Here is a 21,820-nt window from a genome sequence, read left to right on the forward strand (position 1 = left end):
CTCGCATTTGAAAAATGGGGATAAAATCTTAAGGCTGTTTATTTGAGAAGGAAAAAAAAATCAGTATGTTATTTATCATGATTTATTATTTATTAACTTTTTATTGTTGCCACAAATCTTGTAATATGGTAATAAACATTAGTGGCTATATATGTTGTATACTTGGTTAATTCTAGATTTGTATTTATTTAGAATTGATTGACAATAAATATATCAATAAATTATACATTTATTAAACATTATAAAATTAAATATTTCATTAATTAAACATTTTGAAATGCAATGTGTTTGTGACAATACACAGACAACTGGCATTCTACATAATATGGTGTGGCACAGTTAGTTACGTGTTTCCTACTTTATTTTAAAAGCACTGTTTAAAATCAAGATTCATAGTTTTAATACAAGTGAGTTAAATATGTGCTTTAAAATGATATGTTACACGCATCTAAGGAGTGATAAAACTAATAATTGGTAAACAAAAACAAAATAATAAATAAATAAAAGACATTTTAGGGTGAATTTCTGGAATTTCAGGAACTTGTACCTGTTGAACTACACAAAAAGCCAGTATTACTTTTTACGCCACATTAGTTCATACCCTGCTCATCCTTATATCCCCTCTTCTAATACCTGTGCAGTATATCACTAGCATATCTCCCAAATAACACCACAGTCAAGTCACGACTTTGGTGAATCCTGCAAGCGCAATGCATTGGAAACTAGGCCCTGTCAGTGGAACATTCTCATGTAGGCAGCCATGGATTATTGCTCAAATCAGTCATGACTCACATCCTTATAAGATAACCCACTGACTGAATCCATCCCCTGCTCTTTACAGTTGAGATAATTCTGTTTCTCTCTAGAACGATCTTGCTGGCTGAATCCCTGCCTCTCTTTGGCAGGACTTCACTCGTCTCCGTTATGTCCTCTGTGCCAGTGGATTACTCGCTGCCAAGTCTAATAACTCTAAATGACTATAATCCACCCACAGCTCAACAGTTTACCCGAACACTGCTGCTAATAAGTTACTTTCAGTGATACAATTAACAACATAACCATCAAGCATTTAAAAGCATACTCAGCACACACAGCAATACTCAAGGCCAGAGGGCGTCTCTTCTATTGGAGGTGCTGATCATACAAGCTGTGTGTGTGTGTGCGATTGAACAGCTCACGGAAAATAGTGTTAGTACTAGGGGGGAGATTCTTTATCTGTGGGCTCTTTTTGCCATCTTAACTTTTACAAAAATTCATTTAGTTTGAAATATGTTAAGAGATGCTTTAAAGCAGTGTTTATCAACCCTGGACCTCAAGACCCACTACCCTGCACATTTTAGTGCTTTAACCACTTGAACACACCTAATAACTAAATAATCTTTAATCAGCTGATGTGTGGGATCAGGTGTGTTAGGAGAAGGAAAAACACTAAGACGCGCAGGGCATGGTGCCTCCAGGACCAGAGTTACTGCTTTAATAAAGTAAATACTTCATGATGGCCAAGATTAATCTGATATAGCTTTAAAATATTTGATATTTATTCTTATATTTTTTATGCCAACTAGCACAGCATTTTTGTCTTGTCACAATGAAAAAAGATGACAAGCAGATCATTTGAATTTGTTAATATTTTATACATTTCATTTGAATCGCATTGTATCATTACAGTGTGATGTTTATTTAACTTTAATTTCTTAACAAATACTGATGCTGAAACTGAAAACCTGCTATCCGTATCGTAGGTCTCTGCCATTCTAACCAGTTTTGTGTCATTAATGACGTGTTGCAATGAGCTTTTTTCCAGGAAAAGGACCCTAGGTCACTCCTAATACAACAGCTAGCATAATATTCACCTTAAATACATATTTAAAAAGTGAACATTTTATTACTTTTCTTTCATGACATGGGATCAGTCTTTTCAAGATTATTAAAACTTTATCAAAAAGTCAAGAAATTGCAAAAATGGAGATAAAATTAAGTTTTTTTGCATGACAATGACATATGATATATATATATATATAATGACAATTTTATATATTTGCTCTATATTACATTTTGCTTGTATGGGACTATTTCTCTTAATGTGAAATGCAAAATCAACTGCTTACTTCACGTCTCAGACAGAGCATGTGCTAGCCTTCACCCTCTCAGTGTTGGTAGCATGGTTTGATGGGTAAAGAAAGGACTTGCTTCTGATGTTTCATAGCCTATGTTGAGATGGGACAGCCTATGTGACAGTCTCATGTGATGAATGAGAGGCAGAGGGACACATCCGGATGCTGCAGGCTTTCATTATACACCGTTCAGTGTAATTGTCCTTGATGGCAGGAAAACTGTGTGCTGTGTAGTCTTTAGTAGGTCTGAGGCAGAGCAGTTGTCAAACCAGGCAGTGCTGCTGCATGTCAGGATATTCTCTATGATGCTTCTGTTAAAGAGGTTGAGAACAGGTGTGTGAATGCCAGCCCTTTTCCATCATCTTAGGAAGCAGAGTCGTTGTTCTGCACTAAGCAGGTGGTGATGCATATTTTTAATATGCAGATTAGTAAGAGAAGAAGCAAAAGAAGAATTAGAAACATATGCCAAATGCTTGTGGACACCCCTTCTAATAAATGAATTTAGTTACTTTAAATTGCAGTCAGTGCTGGCACAGATGTGCAAACGCACACATACACACAGCTCGTCTAGTCCCTGTAGAGAAATACTACCAACAGAATAAGACCCTATAGCGCAAATAAACTTGAACATATTGGCACCATGCCTAATAGCAGGAGTTGGGGATGAGGTGGGGTGGTAATAATCCAACATCCTGACCTTGCTAACACTTGTTGCTAAACGCTATCAAATCCTCACAGCAATGCTTCAGATTCTAGTAGAAAGCCTCCCCTGGACAGTAGAGGCAGTTACTCCAACAAAAGCAGGATAGACTGTTTAAAACCTTTAAAATTAAAGACAGAAACTTACTGACAAGCAGAGCACTTTAAAGAACTGCTCAATGCACACATGGAAAACTCGTAAAATAAGTATTCCTGTAAGATCTTTAGCTATTTGGCAGTTTTAAAAGCAAAAGCATCTCATGTACCAACGGAAATCTTAAAAAAGTGCATTATGACAATATTAATGGATGAGAAGGTCAGTCCCACATGAAAGAAAAAAATGTCCTTGATGGAGAATATACGCTGGATTAATTACAAAGTACTAGCTTACCTTGCAGGAGATTCAGCATCCCAGCGACCTGGTCTCTTTGCAATGTGGCATGGCTTGGTGGAAATGTTTTCAGCATGGAGAACTTAGCCTGCCAGAGTTTAGTCTATAAGCAAGAACAGTATCATTATGGCAAAGACTGTTTTATACTCAACAGATGCAAACCCTTATTTGTGAGACATATGGAAATTGTGGAATCCCCATGTCCCTACATGCCCGCAACCTAATCTCCAAAGCCAATGTCCATCAATATCATATCATATTAATACTGTACGAATGTGATTACCCTTGGCGGGGGATTAGTTAGCTTGACAAGAACCCTCAGATCAATCAGGATAAGCCATGTGCACACTTTTGTGCAAGACATGAAGTAACTGAAATATATTTACTTGATGACAGAAAGTCACATATTCAACCAGAGAGGCACTAGGAACCAAAATGTAAAAGAAATAAATGAATAAATAAATAAAATTGGCCAATAATCCTGAACATCAATTGCACTCTCCAGCCATTTGCATTTGCAGAGTTCCCAGATGGTGCTGCTTTGTTTTGGTCAGCCAGTGTTACAGCATGTGATTAATTGTTTGCTGATACTGCACACACACACACACACACACACACACACACACACACACACACACACACACACAGACACAGACACAGACACAGACACAGACACACAGACACACAGACACACAGACACACAGCTTCTGTATGTTTTAATATTCTGTGGCGAAGAAGAAGACCGCAGACTGAAGATTGTGCTGCACTCACACTGAACTGATTTTGGTAGGTTAAAATACTAATTGAATCATTGTAATTTTTTAAATAATGTATGCTATTATTTTACCATAACATCCAAATAGTATCAAATCAGTAACAACAACGCCTAAAGCATCCCGCATAGGTTAGCAAAGCATAGCAGGGAATATATTCGTAATAAGCTTATAACCTCATTTGCTTGAGCGGACAGGTAATGCACTTCTGCCGAATATTAAAATGGTGAATCACTGCTGTTATGTTGTTCATCTACTGTCTATTGGCCTCTGTTAAAACCACCAGGCTCACAGAACTGATGCCTGCTCTAATCTGGGTGAGTCAGTCCCGCAACATCCGTTATAAAGAGTCTATGGCATGAGTCAGTCCGGCTTACTGGAGTTCACTTGTGCTTTAACTGGTGGAGAGAGCTGATTTTGGCCAGGATCTGATTTAGCAAGCATACCTGCCAAAATTCCTCACCAGTTTTTTTTTTTTTTTTTTTTACTTTTAACTTGGCAAAAAGAATCTACCAATAATAAGTGCTTAATGTTCCTAAGCCAATAGGAGGTGCTATGATACAGCTGCACACAAACACCCTTAACTGTTTTATTCGTAACCACTTGTAAAGTCGTGCTAGGTAAACATGACCCTTTCAGCATACCATAAGCAAGACATTTATGAATGAATACAAACACAATTTACACACATGCTCTGATGTTGTTGTAGTCCTGATTAACCATCTCATCTGTGCTTAAAGCTCAACTTTAATCCCCTACACATCTTACTTTACCCCTCACTACAGTGACATGGCACACCCTCTGGTAGTACTGTTAAGTTCTGCAGACAACAGCTGTCTATCTCAATAATGCAGATACAGTTTGCAGACAACTTTTACAAGCAATCACCATAACACAGAGAAAAATTGGCTTTAAATATGGTAAGCTAATTTATATCAGACTTTGGAGTTCATTTAGTAAAGCAAAAAACACTAACCAGAACTTTTACAGTGGCCTTGCATTTCCAACCTGCAGCTCTATTGTTAGTCCTGCTTTTCAATTTAGGAGTGAGAGAAACCTTGAGATTTGATCTCGGTCCATCTCAGCATTCTGCACAAACCTTGATATCTGCTCAGGTCCTACCAGCACAAAACGAGCAACAGTACCAACATTATCAATCACCATTCCAGCAAATGTCTCTTTTAGTATATATTTATTTGAGCATCAAAATATTATCATGAGAACTGTGCACCGTCACAGCAGAAAGAAAAGAAATGAATAAAGAAAAGGAACACAGTGGGCCAAACACAAAACCATAAACGTATATTCTCACAATTTTCCATGACATGTCTGAACACTGTTGCGCTCCGTTACCTAAAACGTACAAATGCAACACAAATTCCATCTTTAAATCCAAACCCTTTCGAAACTGCCCGTTCAGAAATATTGTTGATGCAGGATATGGCATACCAGTACAGGCCATATTAACTGAACCCTGAGTTTCAAGACCATCTAATTTAATAACATAAATTTTCTATGAAAATCTGTAGAAATAATAATAATAATAATAATAATATCAATAATATCAACAACAACAACAACAACAACAACAAGAGATTAAGAGTCTGAAGTGATTTTTAAAAATGCTTTGCTGTGGCAAAGAAGAAACGACTTGAGCTTTTTTAAAAGCGTTGGCATTGACATGTGATTATGGCATTGTATTAATAAGCAGCAGCAAAAGGACTGAAAAAGCTTCTCTAACAAATAACACTTTTTATAGTGATGCTATGAACATTTATCTTTCAGAATATCTATGTGCTTGGCAGACAACCCTGAATAAATATTACGGCGATATGAGAGAATAATACACATTCAAACCCTCTCCTTTTCATACTTACAGTATAACGCTGAAGAGAGTTAGCATTAGCAATGTCCCGAGTCCAGCTCTCCGATACAGTGTCTCATACACACTATGTGCGTGGGAGTGTAGCTACAACAGGGAGACTCCACTGATCTCTCCCTAGGCTGTGACAGGGCAGTGAAGGCTGGGGTGGTGTTAGTACAAGCTCCAGATTTCTCTAGAACAACATGAGGTGTCTTTCATAGGTAGCCTCAGTTTCGAATGGTTTAAAGCCCCGTACATCCTGCCAACACGGTGAAACCTGAGTGTGTCCAAGTGCACACAGTTAGAGTCCCATCTCACAGACTTTTACTTAAGTCTTTGGTTTGAAATGAAATAAATTTCAGCACGACGGCAGAAGGCGGCATGTAGAAGTCGGGTTTGTGCGTGGCGCATTGGTGCTCGCTCATGCCCAGTGTACCTGGGATGATGCAGTCGAGAGTCTTTTGGTCTCCAGCAGTGAGGAGCCCAGCTGTTCCTCATTGATCTCTTTAAGTCTCTTTTCCTCTAGGAAGGCTACAAGAGAATTCCGCATATCCACCACCTCCAGCATCTGCTGTAAGATGTGCTCCTCCTCTTTCTGCTGCTCTTCAGTCTTTTCAGAGTCTACACACAAAACACACATGCACCCAACAAATATTACAAACAGGGAATGATCTTATGATACTGTTTATCTTATACAATCTTATACAATACTGCTATAGTAATATAATATTAATAGAATTGTTTTATCGATTATTAGATAGATACATATTAAAATGATTTCATTACAAAATTCACCAACAAAACATGTTTACATGTTTACTAAACTGTAAACTAAACTGTAAACAGTATCTTAGCACAAAAGCAGATGCTATGCTACTTAAATACAACACATGGAATGCCAAAATCAGTTTGGCAATCAGTTGAACAACACATACATAAGATGCATGAAGCTGTAAAATTCCAATTAAAAGAAGAAATGAAGCTGTGAAACTGAGAGTGTTTTGTAAATACCGTCAATCTCCATAAAGCGCCGCAGCTCCAACTCCAGCATGCTCTGCTTATCTTCTAGTTCCAGCTGCCGGGATCTATGAGGTTAAGCGCGAGCAGCAAAATTTACCAGATTTTACACTAGCACTACATATGGTGTCACATCACTGTGATAATTGGCATAGTTGATTTTGAGAGTGTGGGCTGCAGTAGGGGAGTGTTATGAAATGTAAATATATGCTAAATACTCTGCATGCTAAGGAGGGTTTAAATACAGCCTACCAGCCATCATGTTCAGCTTAATAAGCATTAGCACATATATTCAGAGACAGTGAGAATAAAGGTTGCCAGAGCAACAAGACAGGGGAAGTGCTTTTTTGAAAGGCCTTCATTAATGCAGAAATGACTCTTTTTCACCTCCACATGCAAAACCAATATCTTGAACAGGGACCTTTTCTAGGCTAAAGAACTGCTCTGAATTAAATGACATCCAAGTAAAGACTGAGTAAATATGCTAATGTAAATAACCATTACATTCTGTTCAGATGGTCTGCCTCCTGAAGGATTTACTGATTTGGTTTAGAAATAATTAGACTTGACACTTACGCCACCATGAGATCAGACTCTTCTGAAACCAGAGCATTTTTCTCTTGGACCAGCTCAATCCAATCGTCTATCATAGTCGTTGATCCATCAGAGCCTTAGGGAGAAACAAATACCACCTGTATAAATATGCAGGTTATCCTCAAAGCTATTTTCTCTTCTCCTGTGCCATTACATTCAGTATCTTTCTAAAAAAAAAACAACTATATTTTGGAAGGCTTTTATTATGCAATACTTTCCAGAATTAGAGCCCTCACCACCTCTCAATGAACTGATATTGCTAGCTACGTAGCAACCTAAAACAAATTATAAGGATATGAGTCGCCAAATGTGTTATAATGCTGTAGTCTAGTATACAAAAGCCATTGTCTATAACCCAAAAATAGGAATGCACCAATATGGGAATTGTGGGTGGATGCCAATATTGGATATTTTTCATAACATAACAAAAAAAAGCATTAGAGAAAGCATTAAATAACAATATAATATGTATTTCTATTGGGTTACAAATACAGTGAAATTAATAAGATGCAGATGGTAACATTTTTTCACAATTTTAAACCAGAACAAATATGATTACAATATTATATTATTGCAATATTGGATTATTGGATATTAAATTATAAAATTATACATTTTTAAAACATTAACCATTAACCATTTAATAGAAGACTAGTACTTCAGAATACTGCTATTCCATATAGGTAGTGAAAGCAGTGATAGCAGATGAAGTACTATACCAGGCTGTCCTCTGAGTGATCTCTCCAGCACCACGCCTTTCTCCTCCAGGTCCTTAAATGTCACTTCGATCTCCTCCAGTCTCCTCTGGATAGACTGTACACATCAGACACATCACACATCAAAAACACCATCAGTGAGGCATGAGTAGTTTTATACATTTGTTATGTAGCGAATGTTATTAGGTGAAAATCGCTTACATTTAAATTTAGTGTCTTTGCCACATATCTGTACAATGGTGAAAATGAAGCAATGCTGCAAGGAAAATCTAATCTTAGTGTGTTATTACTTGCCTACAGAATTTCCTACAGCTATTAAGGACCGGGGGGAACAAATTAGTTTGCCAGGAGCTAAATTTATCTGAAAGGATATTCAGGATATACAGAGTTGGTTATTTCTAACCTGAGCTTTGTGGAAGCGCTGCAGTTCACTCATCTTGGCTCTTCGCTCCAGAGTCCTCAATTTCATCAGCTCCTGCCTCTCTGTCTCAGACAGGTTCACTGATACAGCCTGAATAAGGTAAGAGTTTCATGAATCACACGGCACAAATATAAGCATATAAAATATAAATGTTTTGTTCTTTTATATTTAGCTTGAGTGGAAAGAAAAAACATTCAATCTTGAGGGAAAATAAAAGCTTACATATGTAACTGTGAGACATTTCTACACGCGCAAGACAGCATATTTCTCACCAGCACTTGCTTAGTAGAACATTCATTTGTTTCAGAGTCTAACCTGGCCATCCAGACAATGATCCGCTGTCATAAGAGCCTCTTCGTTCTCCTCATCGTCCTCCTCCTCCTCATCATCAACACCATCAGCATCAACCTCATCATCTGACTCTGGTTGAACTTGCACTGACAATGAAATCCAGATCATAAACATCAGTACACAGAAGAGTTCTAGCACTGCAGAGTTGAGTATTTTTCTTGATACAATACCCCTCATTCAGGTTATGAGCCCCTTTTTCCAGGAATTATATGAGCTGTACTGTGTGTGTTGGAGCATGGTAAACATTAAAACAGCTAGCCCCCTATTGCAAAGTTCAGGTAATGTCTGAGTGAGCCAATGTGTGAACAGATCTTTTTTTTTTTGAGAAATGAGTGTTGGCTACGAAATGAAGGCTGTGTCCCACGTAAGTACTACACACCAATACTATAAGGTATAGACTATATACTAATCCTAAAAGATAATCCGCAAGGTATTAACATACTAACCACTTTCGTACTAACAGGAATTGATGATGCACTGCTATACCAACAAACGTCACTGCAAGTTTTACTGCTGCAGTCAGCGCTGCACTAATCCATGCAGTTTAGTCGCTGAACTAAACCTCCATTTTGTAGTGAGAATGTGTCTATGTGAAAGGGCAACTTCTTTCAAATAGAATAAGTCACTGTAACACTGCAACATAGCAGGTAAATTATATACTTACAAGGATTCAAAAGGCTGCATGTGTATTGCTGTTAGCTTAGCAGCTAACATACTACTAGAATCTCATATAGAGATGCTAGCATAAATTAGCATTATTGTTTGCCTTTGCTTTAACACTTTTATCTGTAAGAACTGACAAAACTACATGGCACAGCCAAAAGCAGTGGTCATTTTGAAGCCTACATTTTGTCTGCACTTCTGTTCAAATACTTCAAATAACTTTGAAGTGCTTTAAAAGTGCCACCATTCTATGACCCAAGACTTGAGATTGACACCAGTAGCTTACAACACAGTTATTTGTGCAAGTAGACAAAAAAAAACAACACTACAACAATAGAGCAAAAAAGCAAAATGTTCCTACCCGCAGGCCGCAGCACACTGAAGCGCTGCCGTAGTCGTGGCGAGGACAGATTCCAGGGGGAAAATTTGGATCTGAGCCTGCCCTGCTGGACCTGAAGAGGTTTCTGGGGCTCTCCCTTCCTTCTGAAGCACCGTCGGTTCTTCTTCTCTCGAATGTGACCCTGTGACGACGCCCCCCCACTCCAGTAGCCCTCCTCTTCACCTCCATCATTGGGCTTGGAGGATGAAGAAGTAGAAGCGGCAGATGAGGACGCTGGTGTCTCCGAATCAGAGTCTTGGCTGAAGCTCAGATTTACCAGCTGGGTCTTCTCCTCATCTGTCAGCTGCAGCTTTTTGAGGGACTGTTTGGGTTTGGAGTCCGGTGTGCCATGAGGATGGTCGTTCTCTTTCTCTTCAGGCTCTTCTTCATCAGCAGCACCAATGTTTTCTTGCACTGATGTTGTGCAGGTGAAGTCTGGTCTCTTGTCACTATGTGTGGGGGAGGGTACAACATTATGGATTGTACGGGGCTTGGGGACTGGAGATGGGACACTGGATGCTCGGGAGCTGCGTGGAGCAGGCACAGGAACGTCAACAGGAGAGGAAGACTCTGCCCCATTATGGTGGGGATCAGTGTCCCTTGCTTGTGGCTGGCTTTCAGAAATCAGGTTTGTAGGTATGCCAGGTGTATCATTGTCTTTGGCAGCTCTGGTTGCCAGTTGGTCCTCCTGGTTTTCAAAGATGTTAGATTCTGTGGATTCATCACAGTAAGGGTCTATTGAGATCTTATAGGAGCTTTTTCTCCTCACAGAGCGGACTGACTGAGGAGACTCATTTGCCTGAGACTCTTTATGGTGCTCCTTTTTATTCTGTCCATTGTTTTCATTGTCTTCCCCACTCTGTTCATTCTTATTGGCCTGGATATGATCCTGGATAAATGGTGAAAAAAATACATGCTAAAATGTATTTCATAATATGATAATATACTTTGAACAGGTCTATCCTTTCTAATTTCTAATGTGGGAATTATGAGGTCAACTACATGATTCATCTGTTGAACAGTGACCCTGTGCTGTAAAAAAGCACACACACAAACATACCCACACACACAAGCACAATACTGCCTCAGTTGTGAAGAGTCTTGTGATAAAATAGCGGAAATTCAGTTCTACATTCAGTGGGTCTGCTTTATGCCAAGCTACACAGACAGACACACACACACACACACACACACACACACACACACACACACACACACACACACACACACACACACACACACACACACTATTCTCACTCAAGTGCTCTCTGTGGGTGTTGGATTACATCGTAATCAGCAAAGAACAACCCAACGGTACATTTAAAATGGCTCAACTCAACATTTTCGCCACTGTTGCAGTAACAGCCATGGTGCAACATCATAGCATTTCTTAAACGTATTAGGAACTATGCCTTCATGATCAGCTACAGCAGAGTAATTCTCCCAGAGGGATGCAGAACACACATTCTTATTACTAAAAACAACACTCTGATATTAGTGCAACAGTCTGAAAAAGAGGGGTGCATTAATACACAGTGTAATTAGCTCTGACATGGTCCATACCTGTGCCCCTGTGGAGAGATCTGCCTGCTTCAACTCCCCCTCCTCCTCCTCCTCCTCCTCCTCCTCCTCCTCCTCCTCCTCCTCTGCTACAGTCTCTGAATGCTGCTCACAGTAGAACTTCCCTGTCAACATACCAGACAGCAAACAGTTGAAGCTGGCAGAGCAGAAGGGGGTATGCTGGCATGCAGTCATGCTTCTCTACCATGGACAGCAAGGTCCTGGCAAGCATTAGGGCAGAATATGCATGCATTTTTAATCGTAACAGTGAATAATTTAGCCAGTGCTGTTTCATTCCAGGAGATGAAAGGAGAACCTACAGGTAAAACGATGGTTATAGAACAATGGAGAGATAAAAGTTGAAACAGCATTATGTAGCATTTTTACCTCAAAATGCCTTTAAACCATGTTGATGCGCCACTGACCTGTAATAGGGAATGTAGGGAATGTAATGCAGGGAATACAACGCTGCCATTGTCGCCAGAAACTGCACCATGTAACTTTGATGAAGTGGACAGGAAAATCCTGTAATATTATTCCACCACCTCAGTCCATGTGCTTCTTTCACTTCAGATGCCAGTTCTGTATCTCTCAGCTTGTTAAATGCATGTAAAAAGTATGTCCTTTAGTGATGGTTCTTCCTAACTGTAGGAGGAGCGCAGGAGCAGGAAATGCCAATTCTTGCAGAATGCTGATTTATGGGAAGTGTTGCGTGCTTGGTATGTACTAGCCAGAATATCCACTAAAAGTATGTTTTCAAGGTCAGAGTATGTATCCTATTGCAGAACATACATATATACATATATATATATATATATATATATATATATATATATATATATATATATATATATATATATATATATATATATATACACACACACACACACACACACACACACACACACACAACTACACTGACAACAGCCTAGCAGCCTAAGAAAAATGGGTTGATTTATTTGTTTTGCATCAGCATGAATTAAAAGTTAAAATGCTATGTATTGGCAAGAATACATAGGTCACAAGGGTACTTTTTGTGCAATCAGAACAGTGGGATCTAAACTCACTACCCACACAACACTAAATGAACCACTAAATTGCTCTTCTCCATCCAAGTTTGTATCTAGTTTTTGACTAAGTCCTTGCAAGACATGCCACAAGACTTTAAAATAAAGAAGAGTTTAAGGTCAGTACTTTACATGATCTTATATTCATTCAAGTATTGCAAGCACAGTATGGTTTAACACCATGCTAGAGACAGCACATACAGAATATGTAAGCTTGGTTCAAGGCCAGTAATATAAACCACATTCCCGGAGCATTTGTGTATACTGTATAAACAATTCTTACAGTCCCACAATGCTGAAATTATTTTCGTAATACAGCTCTGCAAAGCCAAGTGGGAGGGCTACCTGTATCAGGATAGAAGGTGTATCCTCCCTGCCGTAGGGTGGTACCACACTGCTCGCATGTGAAGCAGCTTCGGTGGAAGAATTTGCCCTCAGCGCTGCCTCTCTCCAGCAGATACAGCTGCTGGTGGCAGAAGTAACACTCACTGCTGCCTGGATCTGTGGCTGGCACCTCAGACACAGGCTGTAAGGCAAGACAAAAACACAAAACAAAAATGAATACAAACATTTGTTCTGGTTGTCATAATAAAACCTCATGTCTATGAAATGGTCACTTTATTGGAGGTAAATTGTAACTTGCTTTTTTTGAATATGAAGATGAATGTGATTTTTATGCAAGTAACCTCCACACCATGCTACAAACAAAATATAACATATATTTCCAGCACCAGCTTTAAACATTTGTCCAATTAACAAATTTCTAAATTTATATACAGACTTTCATTGATTCTCCCTCTAACCTCACAGTGTGGAGGCTGTACTTATAGCCTGATCACTCTTACTTTGGGTTGTTTACATGCTTACAGTTTATAGTTCAGGTTGAATCTTGAGAAATACAGGACAAAATACTGAATTCCACAGAATAAAGAAGAATAAAAATCAGAATTCACAAATGGGGGGCTCAGAGTTGCTCAGCGGTCTAATGTGCCACCATTCTTGAGCGTTATTGGCCGTACAGGTGCCTTATTAGCTTGTGTGGCAGAGCTGGGGACCTGGCACTTTCCTCCGAACATGTCGGCTGCCTGGTGGCTGCCATTGGCGGCAGTTCAGTGGTTGGCTCCGCATGTACTGGAGGTGACAAGTGTCAAGTCCTTACCCCCCTAGTGTCGGGAGAATTGCTAGTGCTAGGGGGAGTAACGAATGAGTGAGAAAATACATAAATAAATAATATACATAATTTTCCCCCCTCTCTTTTCACTTTCGTTCATGATTGCCTGGTTCATTTGGAATAAAATTAGTTACGTAACGTAAAGGGCATATGCTGTTCTCAAAATGGGGAAATAAATGATTTGTCAGCAATGGTATTCTTGTAACGTGAACCACACCCATGTGAAAATTGTACCACCCGGTCCTACAAAGTCATTAGTATACAAGCATATGATCCATATTCATAATCCTTCAATATGTCATTTTTCCTCTATGCTGCTCAGCAAGTAATGGCAAATAAACAATGTGTCATAAGTGGCTACACAGCCAGATTGTGGCTGCAAGAATCTTCTCACAGATGGGGAACAAATGTCTGACAACACACACACACACACATTCTGTATTTCAGAGAGAAGGGAGGTTGCGATACTCACGTCTTTCTTCTCCTCTTCCTCCCTCATATCTTGTTCTCTTTCCTCTCGCTTGGCAGTCAGAGTCTCCTATGGGGTAAAAGTCACATGACCTCATTTACGGCTCATGTTACGTAACTCCGTCCCCAAAAATAAACAATGATTTCATCATTATCTGCAGTTATTGTTGGGAAACTGGTTGCACGGCCTGGCTGTGAGGTAACTAGCATTGGCCAAACTCATGTGTTTAATAAGACTGTTGAGCAGTGACTACGAGCTCATACTCATGCTCATGTACACATGCTTTAATACTGTTGTTCACTGGCTGAGTAGGAACTTCATGCTCTACTTAATTCACACAAGCCACAGCCATCATTATTGAAAGACTGCAGTCTACAGTGTGAACAGGGTTGCGTCTGGCATGAGGTTGTGTGTGCCGGGGGCCCACCTTGCGCCTCTGGAGTGAGTTGTGTTTGAGCTTGTTCAGGAAGAACACAGCAGAGCGGGTCCTGGAGAGGGAGAGTGACTTGAGGCTGGACTGGTCTGTGGAGGAGAGGACATCAACAGTCAGCATTGGTCCTAAAGCCTTACTTTCAAACTTCCAAATGGGAGACTATTCATGAATATAGCTTCCTAAAATGATTAATTTAGAGACCATTTCTAAACCATCACTCTAAAATGGTTAATTTACAGACCATTTATAAATGAAGTATCCTAAAATGGTTTATTTACAGAACATTTTCAAAGAACGATTCCAAAAATAGTTAATTCAGAGAGCATTTATAAATAACATCTTAAAATGATTAATTTACAAACCAATTACAAATAATGTTTCCTAAAATGGTTCTTTGCTTGACTGTAGAGTAGAAGATAACTTTGAACTGTAATGGTACAGTTTAAATCTTAAGTTTCTTAACACTCATGTCATTTATGAAAACAGTTCCTTTAAAAGGCCATATATTGAAAATGTTTGTTAGGGAACAGGAAGTGGTACTTCTATGGCATCAGTTTCCAAATTTTCTGTTTTTTTTTTTTTATTTATGTCCAAGAATAGAAGGCCTATGATCTCATAGGTGTGCAACGCAATGCATTTAGTAGTATGTGACATTTTACTAGTAACATATGGAAATTATTCAGTAAAATGAAGATAAGCATGAAAATAAACTTGCCATGCTTGCCATCAAGAATATCAGTTGAGAATTATGATACTGATATGAGAAAGATATGACAGCAGAATAGAAATAATTACATCATGACACCACAGTATCATAAACAAACAATCAAAAGGACTAAGAAATATGGTTAGTAAGGAAAAGCAGGAACAGCAGGAGTAAATAGAAAATTAAATATTTAACAGGAAATCCAGAAGTAGAACACATCTGCTATATTCTGCTAGACATCTACAGCAATTAAACTGTTTATTATTTCAGTATTTAAATGCATTTTTCTTCACCTCACTTTTTTGCGTGATATTCAAATACGCAAATTCTGATTCTACATCTCCACAAGCTTCAAATATGCCATTGTTGAATAACGCACTTCCGATGACCAGGAAAATAAGCCCCTGTGGCAGGCGCCATCCCATTCCCCAGAATACACACATCCACACATGCAGAGCTACGTGTGAGTGACAGCTCTACCTGCCTGCACATCTGCACAGCTGGCTGAGGTCCCCTCCCTAACAAATTACAGGATCAAAGCTCAAATGCTGAATCCAAACCACTCAATCCACAAATACCTTTTCCTTAGATGATATCTGCCTTCCCTTCCCTGCGGCAGAATTGCGTATGTGTCGGCTGTTACAGGGTCGGGGGAGTCCCACCCTAGCCTCGATGAGCCATTTCTCTCCTCAGCTGTGCCCTGCCTTCTGCTGCGTGTGCTGCTGCAGCAGCTCTCGAGATGCACGCAGAGGAGCAGACCACTGCCCATTTACAGCAGAGCATGCTGGGAAAAGGCTCTTAAAGAAACAGTGCCATTTTAACCAGGCTCTTCTAACCATAAGGGGCAGTAATCATGTCAGCCCAGCCAGCTTTGGGACACATCTTTCAATATTCAACATGCTGATGGAATTTGGATTTGGACTCAATTTGTGTAATACTGCTGTAAAAATACCATAGCTAGCATAAAATACAATAAGTATTAAAGTCATCAGGCCCAAAACTCAAAGACATCTGTTACATCAGCAACCCGGCATGTCTCATGCAAATGTTTGGGCACCCCTGGTCAAATTACTTGTACTTCATGCGAAAATACATATATATACTCTACAGAGGACACACTCCTGCATGTTCTATTAAGAGAAAAAAACATCAAATGTGGCATGTGCAAAAATAATGACAAATCAACCCTTTTTTGTGATCAAATTGCTGCAATAAAAAACTCATCTTCAGCTGTTTGACCTTAGTCCCCTCACTGAATAGTGTGTAATGCCAATTATATCCACTGGGTGGCAACGTGGTAAAAGGATACCACTGTCCAATAGCTGTGAAAAAAAGGCAAGTATATTGGTGTAATTTAGCTTAATTTCCTTAATGTTACCTTCATTTACCTTAGGCTACAAACTTAATTTACCTTCATTCCCCCCTAGCTTAAGCTTACAACCTAAAGCCATTTACTCTTTACATAATACAATATGAGCTAGTAATATCAACTATACAAATTTCTGCTATAGCCATCATAACTGAGAATCACTGAAGAACACTATGCACTGAAAAGCTACCTAGATAGATAGGTGGCTAAAACATTATACTTTACATATATGTAAAAGAGGCTTTAATTAAAGGGCTGCACATTTTTATCAATGTTTTTTAAGCACAGTAAACTTGATTGTTCTATTGTATAACATCGACTGTTCTGTAATACCTAACATTGCACTAAATGGGCAATTCAACCAGCTAGTTGACTTGAAAAGTTGCTAAATAAAGATTCAGCAACACAGTTTTACCTATACATATATTTTTGCAAATAAATTTCTTAGTATGACTGTTAAAGGGTTGAACATGTTTTTTATTATTAAATTTAGAAAAATAAATAAAACTGAACTACTACAGAATTGAGCTGTACAAATATACATTAACTATACAGTGTAGCATTTGTGAATTCATATTATGAAAGTTAAAATGATTAAAAATAAAATAAATCATTGTGTGTGTGCGCATCTGCTTTTAGAGTGTCTTGCTTTTTTACTTGTCAGTATGCTTGCTTTTTTTTTTACTTGGGTTTCATCTTTAGCTTGTAAGGTAGGCTGGTTTTTAAATATACTTTTAACTAGATTCTGCTAATACTCTTGTCTCAGGGTTAACATAGAAGCTTGGTGCTCATTAGTCGATTGAGGTGCTGATTCAGGTGTAGTTTCAGGTCAGCTAAAAGTGTGAATTGCAGAGAAGGTGCAAACAGCCTCAATTCTTGATTAATCAGGTGGGTAGCCGTTACAGACGTTTGTTTGACGTTCTGACTCCGCACTAGAAGATCAACTGCAAAACTTTTAACTTCACACTTCTGACAGCAGCCGGAGGTGCAGACACCGAAGCAAATACTGCAATTCCTGTAACCTCATTTACCCACCTTGTTCTAATACCAAGCTGATGGTGACTGGGAAACTCTGGAATTGCCAGTCAGCTTTTGCTTCTCTAAACTTCCTGGCTCTGACTGAGACGTGGATCACCCCAGACAACTCTGCAACTCCAGCTGCCGTGGCGTCCGCCTTTGCCCTTTCCCACTCTTCATTAAGGACTGCCAGGGGCGGTGGCAGAGGCTTACTCCTCTCTCCTCTGTGGCGCTTCACTCCGCACTCTTTTTTTATCTTGAAATTACCTCTTTTGAATACCATGCTCTTACTGTCTCTTCTTCCACTAGACTTCACATCATTGTTCTCTATCGTCCTCCTGGTCCTTTGGACAGTTTAGTTGAACTGGATGTTCTCTTGAGTGGACTCCCTGTTGACGCCTCACTTATTCTACTTGGCGACTTCAACCTTCCATCAGAGAAACTCCAGTCATCATGCCTTCTTCCATTGCTATCATCCTTTGATCTCACGTTCAACCAGTCTGCACCAACACAGGGGGAACACTCTGGACCTTATCTTCAGCAGACCTGTCCCTGCTCTGAATGTGGCTGTGACTCCTCTGATCACCACTTTCACTCCTTCTCACTCCCCCTCTCTACTCCTTCAGCCACTACTTATGCAAGCCCTTCCACTCTTTACCACAATCTTCGCTCCGTTTCCCCCTCAGCTCTGGCCTCAACTGTCTTGGCCACTCTTCCATATCTTGAATCCTTCTCCTCTCTCCCACTAGAAACTGCTCCACACACTCTCCTCTCATCTATCACCACCTCTGTCGACCTTCTCTGCCCTTTCTCATCTAGGTCAGCAAATTCTTCTCCACCTTCTCTGTGGCTGTCAGATGTTCTCCGCAACGACCGCAGAGATCTAAGAATGGCTGAAAGGAAGTGGAGGAAGTCACAACATGACTCTGACCTCCACTCCTATCAGTCTCTTCTCTCCAGGTTTAGAACGGAAGTTGCTGCTGCAGAAGCATCTTTCTACAGGGGAAAACTAGAAACATCTGCATCTGACCCACGCAAACTTCATCATCTTCTCCTCTCTCCTCAACCCTCCTACTCCCCCACCACCCACTACCCTGTCTGCAGAAGATTTTGTCTTCTTCTTTGAAGAAAAGTTTGATCTGCCAATCCTCCCCCCCCTGCCTCTACCCCCCTCTCTAGACACGGTCCTCCTCCTCCTCCCTCTTCCCTGTCCTGCTACTCTCCTCTTTCCACACATGACCTCCTACATCTTCTCACCTCTAATAATCCTACAACCTGTTCGCTAGACCCTGTTCCATCCAAACAATTGCTCCAAACCTCCTTCCTTTCATCTCTTATCATAAACAACTCTTTGTTGTCAGGTCATGTACCATCCGCCTTCAAGTCTGCCAGAGTTGTCCCTATCCTAAAGAAACAAACTCTGGACATCTTGGCAACTACAGGCCAATTTCTCTTCTCTCTTTCCTCTCAAAGATTCTTGAATGTTCCGTCTACAACTACAACTGTCTCTCTTAACAATCTACAGGACCCTAACCAGTCTGGCTTCAAAGCAGCACACTCTATTGAAACTGCTCTCATTGCAGTTACAGAGAAGCTCCATGCAGCTAAATCTGCCAAACTGTAATTGGTTCAGATTCTTCTCGACCTTTTGACACTGTGGACCACACCTTACCTTGGAATTACTGGCTCTGCATGGCGATGGTTTGCATCGTACCTGCAGGGACGCTCATACCAGGTAACATGGCAGGGGGACACGTCTGCTCCTTGTAGTTTCTCCACTGGCACTGCACAAGGCTCTGTGCTTGGCCCTCTTCTTTTCTCACTCTATACTAGCTCTCTTGGTAAAATGATATCCTCTTACCACTGTTATGCCAATGACACTCAACTCACCCTTTCTTTCCCTCTGTCTATTCTTTGACAACTCACTGGTCACGCCATCTACAGAAGCTCAAAGCCTTGGTGTAGTCATAGATAATCCGTTATCGTTCTCAAGAATTTGACCCATCCTCTCTAGAGAGGCCACCCAGGTGCTCGTTCAGTCTTTCGTCACTTCGAGACTTAACTACTGTAACTCTCTTCTGGCTAGTCTCCCTTCAACATCAGGCCCCTGCAACTTATCCAGAATGCACGGGTAGTCTTCAACGTTTCTAAATTCAGCCATGTCACTCCACTGCTGCGTTCTCTTCACTGGCTTCCTGTAGTTGCCCGCATCAGATTCAAAACCCTTACCCTGGCCTACAAAGCTAAGAAAGTACTGGGGCAATAGTAGAGTGGTCACCTTATTGACTTTAGTAGTGTCTAAATTTTTAGACTATTTAAACAGCAAAGCACTTTTGTAAGTCGCTCTGAATAAGAGCGTCTGCTAAATGCCTTAAATGTAAAGGGTATTCTATTCTATGTTCTATTTGCTGGGTTATTGCATGTATTAATACATACATAAAAATATATTTATATGATGTGTTTTTTACTCTGGAAGGGTAAAGTGGTTACGGAAAGTGGTTAGCTGGGATAAGCCTCCCAGCTCTAGTCTCAATAGTAGATTATACAACATAGATACAGGTCACAAAACACCTGGACTGAATCCAAACAGGGGATGTGTGGGCATCATTGCAACCCTCTGCAAAAATGTCTGCATTTCATTCATAAAACAAAAGGTTTTACTTCTCTAGAATGCAATTTCAGGTAGATCCAAATAACAGGCTTAAAATGTGTGATGCCCAATCTTGAGAAATTCCACAAAATATATTCCTCAATTACTTTCAAAAACCATTAGTATAAGCCCAATTGTGCCATGCTCACCCATAAATGACAAATGATGTCAATGCTAGGTGATTGTTTAGGCACTTACCTTTTGGCAGTGGTGTCTCAGTAAAAGCGTTGTGCACCTGGGTGAGGTACAGCACCACAGACAGCTGGTCAATCTCCTTGCTAGAGGCCATGTCACTAGCAGACATAATTGGCTCAATGCCAAACTCTCTCTGGAGAATGTCAAAGGCCAGCTGGTTATTAAACTTTGCATTGTTCTCTTTCAGTGAGGACATATCTCTGTGAAAGAAAACATGCAGCAAGCATTAGAGCAATCACCAAATAACTTCACCAAATAATAACCAATTAGAATGACATAACACAAAATATTCCACACAAATAATATTGTGTGACATATCATGATGTGACACCTAACTGCTGATGTGTAAATAAATAATTTAAAATATTAAATGAATGAGTAGGATCTGCTTTTAGATGTCACCTGGTGAGAAAATAAGTCTTACATGAGTTTGGGTCTGAAGTGGTGAATTAGGGCACACAGTGCCAGGCCAGACTTCCAAGACTGACTTAAGTCTTTGACCTGGACCCGCTCACACCAAGCTGTGTGTTTCTGACACCAGCTTAGCAGGTCCACCATGCGTCTCAGTGACTCTGCATACAACATACAGGGACAATCATTCACAATTTCACTTGGAAAAAAGCATTTAAAGAACTGAAGGATACTATATTACGATATTGTTGTGTATTTTTGTTGTGTCTTTTTCTCCCAATTTAAAACTGCCAAATAACCTACCTGTATGTAAGTCGTCGTCCCCCCCCCCAACTCTAGAAATGCTCCACACTAGGAGGGTAAGGACTACACACTTCTCCGCTGATGCATGTAAAGCCAGCTACGGCCCCTTTTTTAACTGTCTCCAATGCGGCATTGCCAGGCAGCTAGGCAATTTCTAGGCAACATTAAGACCTTCAAATACTTTTTTTTTTTTTTTACTTCTTCCCTGTGTTAACACTGCTTTATATTACACTGAAAAACTGAACATACTGAAACACTGTAAAATTGTAAATTGTAAAATTACTATAGCTGTTAGGTTTCTAACCTTGTTTTTTATTAGTTAATGTATCTTTCTTCTTTTTACTAGGCTTGCTGGTATCCAAAATGTCTTCATAATACAGATGTTGCACCTAAAGAGTAGACACAAACACGAGAGAGAGAGAGAAATACATGCATTAAGCAGTTCTGACTGTGGCAACCATAAACTTAAAGGTGAATTGTGGCTTCT

General features: G+C 39.8%; 1 protein-coding gene and 1 long non-coding RNA gene across 5 annotated transcripts in view; one reads left to right on the plus strand and one right to left on the minus strand.

Moving 5' to 3' along the window:
• Positions 1-1,613: 1,613 nt before the first annotated feature.
• Positions 1,614-21,820, minus strand: part of mical1 (microtubule associated monooxygenase, calponin and LIM domain containing 1) — a 35,056-nt gene continuing 14,849 nt past the window's right edge. For 2 of the 4 annotated variants that reach the window (XM_072696163.1, XM_072696164.1), the window contains exons 11-26: positions 21,638-21,722; positions 21,044-21,191; positions 20,623-20,819; positions 14,677-14,771; positions 14,253-14,318; positions 12,955-13,135; positions 11,546-11,667; positions 9,965-10,871; positions 8,905-9,026; positions 8,572-8,679; positions 8,172-8,265; positions 7,435-7,528; positions 6,853-6,926; positions 6,278-6,462; positions 3,205-3,307; positions 1,614-2,503 (exon numbers count right to left, since the gene is read on the minus strand). In XM_072696163.1, coding sequence (XP_072552264.1) covers positions 2,478-2,503; positions 3,205-3,307; positions 6,278-6,462; positions 6,853-6,926; positions 7,435-7,528; positions 8,172-8,265; positions 8,572-8,679; positions 8,905-9,026; positions 9,965-10,871; positions 11,546-11,667; positions 12,955-13,135; positions 14,253-14,318; positions 14,677-14,771; positions 20,623-20,819; positions 21,044-21,191; positions 21,638-21,722 — 2,607 coding nt within the window. In that variant the 3' untranslated portion in view covers positions 1,614-2,477. Of the gene's footprint in view, positions 2,504-3,204; positions 3,308-5,154; positions 6,463-6,852; positions 6,927-7,434; positions 7,529-8,171; positions 8,266-8,571; positions 8,680-8,904; positions 9,027-9,964; positions 10,872-11,545; positions 11,668-12,954; positions 13,136-14,252; positions 14,319-14,676; positions 14,772-20,622; positions 20,820-21,043; positions 21,192-21,637; positions 21,723-21,820 lie in introns of those variants that run through there. The other 2 variants (XM_072696165.1, XM_072696166.1) reach the window with 2 other exon arrangements.
• LOC140576656 (uncharacterized) lies at positions 6,622-11,210 on the plus strand. The gene is made up of 3 exons (XR_011981744.1): positions 6,622-8,688; positions 8,897-9,304; positions 9,971-11,210. It is a non-coding gene; the product is annotated as an uncharacterized lncRNA (long non-coding RNA).

This window comes from Salminus brasiliensis, chromosome 14 (assembly GCF_030463535.1).
Source record: "Salminus brasiliensis chromosome 14, fSalBra1.hap2, whole genome shotgun sequence".
Classification (NCBI taxonomy): domain Eukaryota; kingdom Metazoa; phylum Chordata; class Actinopteri; order Characiformes; family Bryconidae; genus Salminus; species Salminus brasiliensis.